The sequence below is a fragment of the Microchirus variegatus genome, assembly GCF_963457635.1.
Source record: "Microchirus variegatus genome assembly, chromosome: 13".
In the NCBI taxonomy this organism is placed as follows: domain Eukaryota; kingdom Metazoa; phylum Chordata; class Actinopteri; order Pleuronectiformes; family Soleidae; genus Microchirus; species Microchirus variegatus.
The window spans coordinates 25,657,253-25,664,660 of record NC_139814.1 but is presented as its reverse complement, the minus strand read 5'-3'; the positions used below and the strand labels follow the sequence as shown (position 1 = coordinate 25,664,660).

The 7,408-nt window shown below is 40.9% G+C and overlaps 1 protein-coding gene across 1 annotated transcript in view; it reads left to right on the top strand.

The window, feature by feature from the left end:
• Positions 1–7,408, top strand: part of nt5c1aa (5'-nucleotidase, cytosolic IAa) — a 28,520-nt gene that overhangs the window by 6,586 nt on the left and 14,526 nt on the right. The window contains exons 3-5 of the mRNA XM_083899414.1: positions 3,772–3,939; positions 4,071–4,200; positions 6,967–7,089. Coding sequence (XP_083755540.1) covers positions 3,772–3,939; positions 4,071–4,200; positions 6,967–7,089 — 421 coding nt within the window. The remainder of the gene's footprint in view (positions 1–3,771; positions 3,940–4,070; positions 4,201–6,966; positions 7,090–7,408) is intronic.

The window sequence follows — 7,408 nt, the reverse complement described above, 5'->3', positions numbered from 1 at the left end:
TCGAGAATGTTTTTTTTCATGATTTTGGAAACACGAGATCTTGATTTTCAAAAAAAAAAAAAGATTTTTTTTTTTCATATTTTTTGGAAACTCAAGATCTCGACTTTGAAACTCGAGATTTCAAAAAAAAAAAAAAATCATTTTTTTCCTAATGTCACTGGTGGCTCCGCACAAAGTTGATCTCAAGTGTCCAAAAAATGACGAAAAAAAAAAAATCATCATTTTTTGGAAACTCGAGATTTCAAAAAAATTACAAAAAAAAAAAAATACAAAAAGGTTTCTCTACTACTCTACGCATTTTATTACTTTAAAAAGTACAAATACACAAAAAAACCTACTCAAATTACTGTAACGCTTAATGAAAGTAATGATTTTTCCACCTCTGCTATTGACATATATCAATTCTTATTCATTTGAATCCACTTATGGATCAATTCGATGGCCCTTGTGCAGAATCTGCAGAAGCTACGAGAAGCTACAAAGGGTTGTGAAGGATTAGGGTCAATGTCACGGCTGAACTGTAATCTCATTCTCCCTCATGATTAGAGAAAAGTCTTCACATGTGACTGAGTAAAGGAGAAATGTGACAGATATTTATATATTTATATATAAACGAGCCACTTCCACCTCATCTATCCTTGTGTTAATCGCATGTTTGTGAAGCAGCTTTCACTCGACTCTGACAATGTTACATTAGTGCAGTGTTTCCCAACCCTGGTCCTCGGGGAACGTTGGTATGCCATGTTTTAGATGTTGCCCTGCTCCAAAAAACACCTGATTCAGATGAAACATTCATTTTTTTATTTAATTTTTTTTTTTTTTTTACAAAAGTTGAAACATTACAGGGCCCCCGAAGTTACATGAGAAATAAACAATAGACGAAAAATAAATTATAAAAAAATAAATAAATCTCGAGTTTCAAAGACTTTTCCAAATTTCCAAAAAATACATTTTGTCAAAAAAAAAAATTCATAATTTTTTGGAAACCCGAGATTTCAAGTAATTTGTCATGATTTTTTTCTCGTCAGTTTTTTTTCGTCTTTTTTTTGTCAGTTTTTTTTCTCATGTCATTTAATTAATAACATAAATTTTTTGAAAAAAATTAATAATATTTATTTTTTATCCATTTATGTATTTTTAAAGATAAAAGTTGAAACATTATACATTGTTGGGGGGGGAGTTGAAACAAAGACATTTGACAAAAGTTGAAATATAACATTTAAAAAAAAAAAATTGACAATAGTTAAAAGTTAAGCTTGATGACGATGAGCTGACGATTTATTTGAATCAGGTGTTTTTTGGAGCAGGGCAACAGGTAAAACATGGCAGGGCAGAGTTCCCTGAAGACCAGGGTTGGGAAACACTGTATTAGTGTATAATGACAGCACTGACGGTGTCACATTAGTGAGTAATGACACCACTGACGGTGTTACATTAGTGTGTAATGACACCACTGACGGTGTCACATTAGCGTATAATGACACCACCGACGGTGTCACATTAGCGTATAATGACACCACCGACGGTGTCGCATTAGTGTATAATGACACCACTGACGGTGTCACATTAGTGTATAATGACCCCACCGACGGTGTTACATTAGTGTATAATGACTCCACCGACGGTGTCGCATTAGCGTATTATGACACCACTGACTGTGTTACATTAGCGTGTAATGACACCACCGACGGTGTTACATTAGTGTATAATGACACCACTGACGGTGTCACATTAGTGTATAATGACACCACCGACGGTGTTACATTAGCGTATAATGACACCACCGACGGTGTTACATTAGTGTATAATGACACCACCGACGGTGTTACATTAGTGTATAATGACACCACTGACGGTGTTACATTAGTGTATAATGACACCACTGATGGTGTTACATTAGCGTATAATGACCCCACCGACGGTGTTACATTAGCGTATAATGACACCACTGACTGTGTTACATTAGCGTATAATGACCCCACCGACGGTGTTACATTAGCGTATAATGACACCACTGACTGTGTTACATTAGCGTATAATGACCCCACCGACGGTGTTACATTAGTAACACCGTAATGACACCGTAATTAGTGGTGTAATGACACCACCGACGGTGTCACATTAGTGTATAATGACACCACTGACAGTGTTACATTAGTGTATAATGACACCACTGACGGTGTCACATTAGTGTATAATGACACCACTGACAGTGTTACATTAGTGTATAATGACACCACTGACGGTGTTACATTAGTGTATAATGACACCACTGACGGTGTTACATTAGCGTATAATGACACCACCGACGGTGTTACATTAGCGTATAATGACCCCACCGACGGTGTTACATTAGCGTATAATGACACCACCGACGGTGTTACATTAGCGTATAATGACACCACTGACGGTGTCACATTAGCGTATAATGACCCCACCGACGGTGTTACATTAGCGTATAATGACCCCACCGACGGTGTTACATTAGCGTATAATGACACCACCGACGGTGTTACATTAGTAACACCGTAATGACACCGTAATTACGGTGTTACATTAGTGTATAATGACACCACCGACGGTGTCACATTAGCGTATAATGACACCACCGACGGGGTTACATTAGGGTATAATGACACCACCGACGGTGTCACATTAGCGTATAATGACACCACCGACGGTGTCACATTAGCGTATAATGACACCACCGACGGTGTTACATTAGGGTATAATGACACCACCGACGGTGTCACATTAGCATATAATGACACCACCGACGGTGTTACATTAGTGTATAATGACACCACCGACGGTGTCACATTAGTGTATAATGACACCACTGACGGTGTTACATTAGCGTATAATGACACCACCGACGGTGTCGCATTAGCGTATAATGACACCACCGACGGTGTCGCATTAGCGTATAATGACACCACTGACGGTGTTACATTAGCGTATAATGACACCACCGACGGTGTTACATTAGCGTATAATGACACCACCGACGGTGTTACATTAGCGTATAATGACACCACCGACGGTGTTACATTAGTGTATAATGACACCACTGACGGTGTCACATTAGTGTATAATGACACCACCGACGGTGTTACATTAGCGTATAATGACACCACCGACGGTGTCGCATTAGCGTATAATGACACCACCGACGGTGTCGCATTAGCGTATAATGACACCACCGACGATGTCGCATTAGTGTATAATGACACCACCGACGATGTCACATTAGCGTATTATGACACCACCGACGATGTCACATTAGCGTATAATGACACCACCGACGGTGTCGCATTAGCGTGTAATGACACCACTGACGGTGTCAGATTAGCGTATAATGACACCACTGACTGTGTTACATTAGCGTATAATGACACCACCGACGGTGTTACATTAGTAACACCGTAATGACACCGTAATTAGTGGTGTAATGACACCACCGACGGTGTCACATTAGTGTATAATGACACCACTGACAGTGTTACATTAGTGTATAATGACACCACTGACGGTGTTGCATTAGTGTATAATGACACAACTGCAGCCATGATAAGTGTCATTTATCTCTTCAGTGTCTCTTGCATGTCGTGGCCTAGCATGATGAGCTAAAAAACCTTTTAACTGCATCCAATTAAAATGTTGATAAACTGTGTCTTTAAAGGGGTCTTCCATTTCTTTTCCACTCATCACTTCATCGCCTCTCATTTCTCTCACTCATTTTGTCAACACTCGCTTGTTTTTCTTCCTCAGCCCAAACCGGAGAACGCGGTGACCGTCGCCGTCTCCACTCGAGTTCTGTTCCGCACCGAGCGCGAGCAGAAGGTGTTTGAGCAGAAAGGAGTCGAGGAGTATCTGAGGTACCAGATCGAACACGAGAACGAGCCCTTCTCACCCGGACCAGCTTTCCCCTTTGTCAAAGTAAAGAAAAGTCACTGCGACAAACCACCTCAAAGTCACTGAAAAGAGATGTTTGTACATTGACCAGCTGGCTGTTGCTGTTGTTGTTGTTGTTGTTGTTGTTGTTGTTGTTGTTGTTGTCGTTCTCTCAGGCTCTGGAGGCGGTCAACGCTCGTCTGAGGGAGCTCTACCCGCAGAGCGAGGAGCTCTTCGACATCGTCCTGGTGACGTACAACCACGCTCACGTGGGAGTGCGACTCATCAACACCATCAACCATCACAGTGAGTCCGGAACGAATAAGCGAGAGTCAAACGCGATGATGACGGAAATGTGCGCTTGGTTCACACGATGCTGATTAAGCCTTTGAGCACAGGACGTTCTGGTTGCATTTTGCAGACTGCAAATCATGTTTATGTTTTGAAATCATGTTTTGGCGTCATGTGGCGCCACCTACTGCCGTCTACCAATCATTGCAGTCAGTAGAGTGTCAGCTGCTGAGCAACCACGGGTTGCCAGTTACGTCAGAAAACGAAACCTAAAAGACCTCGGTATTTTGAATTTAATACAATACAACACAACGTTCTCAGCAATGGCTCAACTGTTTGTTTAGAACCTTCAGGGCTTCATAAACGAGGTAATCAATCAATCAATCAATCAATCTTTATTTGTATAGCCCACAGTTTACAAAAGATAGTTTGTTTCACGGAACTTCGCAGAGTTGGAAACATCCTCTGTCCTTAGACCTTCAACCAGGGTAAGGAAACTTAATGTAATGATGCAGATGCACCAGCAAAAAAAACAAAGGAAAAGAAAGGTGAAACAAAATGGCTTCTCTTTCCTGCTTCAACTACATTAAAAATATCAATTTTGTCCAAGCACTTCAGCAACTATTATTTATTCTACATAAACAAAACACTCTCTGTAACGCAAAAATCCACTTAGATTTCCAGATTAACTTTCAAACACCAAACACAAATAGCCGTTTATCATCTTACCTTCACTCCCTATGTGTGCTTTCAACATCATTTCTGCAAGTAAAAGTGCCAAACAAACCCAAAACATGCGGCCTAGGGTCGTAACGTTTTGTCGACGGTCTGAAGATCGATTTAAAAGTCACATTCTACGGTTTTTAAAAAGCCAAAATCGGGTAAAATAATCACATTTGCAGGCTCACAATGAGCCTTAGTGTCATAAATATACGAGTCAGATCACAACAATGCCTTTAAATAACTGTAATAAGAGCTTATTGATGGGTTAATGATAAAAACTGATGTCATTATGTTCATCAATGGGCTTCGGACAAGCTGGAAACAAGAATGGACACCAAGCCTTTGAGAGATCAGTGACCGTCAGTCCTTTAAAAATCTACACATTTGATATGAAATCATGAAATCACAATATATGCAATACTGTGAACGACATCACTGTACACGTGGAAATGTGAAATGGAGGGTTTTTTTTAAAATGTTATTAGGTCGAAAACTGCCCGCAAATTCACTTGAACGGGGAACAAAACAAAGGAGGAGACGTCGTTTGGTGCCGTTTTCAGGACAAAGACGACAAATAACGTTACGCACGGCGGCTTTGACGAGGATTATACACACACACACACACACACACACACTGACGTGATGAGATAACTTAAGAACACAAACTCAGCCGAGCGTTGTATGAACAGCTTTCCCTTCCCAGGGAAATCTCAGACCCTGCGCTGTGTCGATGACATCGTCCTCAAAGACCACTTCCTGTTACCCATGAGCTTCAAACCCTGCGTAGAGGTCAGAGGTCACGTCCCGAGGGAGGCGGGACCGACGAAACCAAAAAACAGGGTCCGAGCCGAGCCGACGGAACAACACACGGCCCTGCGGAAGCTTCCACGTTAGATCTCTGGTGGCGGCGGCGGCGGCTGTGACCTGCATGAAGGGAACGGGCCTCTGACCTCTGACCTTTTCGGAAATGAGAATTCCGCGCTCGCGCTTTTCATGTTTGAAACGACAATGTGAATTCAGCAGGACAACGACAACAACACAACACAACACAGCGCTACAGAGCCGAGCTGTGCTCTCCTGTGCAGTTTTCCAGGGGCGATTCTAGAGACTGCAGGGGCCCAGGGGGCCCTTCCTTCCAACCAGCGTTCATCACCACTGTGTTATAAATAATCTGACACCGACGAAAAATGTACGAGTTAAATTTTTTAAATTTTAAATCCCTTAAGCTGGGATCTTTAAAACTGTTTTCAGACTCAGGAACAAGAGATTTGAGGAATTTAAAGATAAAACAGAGGAAAGAGCAGATTATTGTTGTTGTTGTTGTTGTTGTTGTCGTCGTTTCACTGAGAGCAGAGAAGTTAAAGATTTAAACTCAGAGTCTAACTCACTGATCCTGAAAGAACTCCAGACTATTTGAGAACAAGCTTACTTTAAATACTGAGGGTGTGGAGTTTAGGGGAAAATGCAGATGTAAATGCATTTCTACGGAAGAGGATTAGGGTCAAATGTGAAAAGATAATCGGAAAAACTAAGAAAATTGAGATTTTATACAAAACTAAGTGACCTGACGCCTGTACACAGCTCCACAGATTCTCTTCTCATATTCAGTAAATTATAAACCTGTCTCTTTTTTTTACCACAGCTGTATGGATCTTAGGGACCGTCCACATTTTCTCATTCTATCTCAAACTACTATCCACTCAGTCCCTGCGTCTCGCTCTCCGTTCCCTTCCCACGTGATAATATATCAGATTTTTAAGAAAGCACAGACTGAATGTGATCCACTTCTCTCATCACCTGATCCTCATCACACCTCAGCTGAAGCTCAGCCAAAAAGCAAACAGACACCACCTCGCCTTCTTCGGATTCTCGACACGGTTTAGGCGTTTGTAAGTTTATCCCGTTCCTCGCGTCTCGAACCTCCGCTTCAACTCTCCACACGGACCCCACGACGCGTTTGCTATCTCACCGATGTAAAAAAGAAACCAGCGGATGTTGTCGACAACGCAAACACAAACCCGTGTAATCTGTTTGTTTTTTTTTTTGCGTCGTCCACAGATTTGTTCATCGAGAGGTTCTGTATGACGGGGGGCAGCAGTCCCATCGGCTACCTGAAGGCCTGGCAGACCAACCTGTACCTGTCAGCTGACGCAGAGAAGGTCAGGGAGGCCCTGGCCGAGGGTGAGCGTGAACACACACACACACACACACACACACACACACACACACACACACACGTACATATTCTATATACAGTAAATGATGAGGAATTTGAACTGGAGAGACAAATTAAATATAAAATATATTTTAATTTTTTTTTGTAATTTAATATAAAAATATTAAATGCTAAACACTAAATATTAAATATTAAATAATTAAAATATTGAATACTACATATCAAACATTATATATTAATTATTAACAATTAAATAAAACATATTAAATATTAAATGCTAAATACTAAATATGAAATAATTAAAATATTAAATATTAAACATTA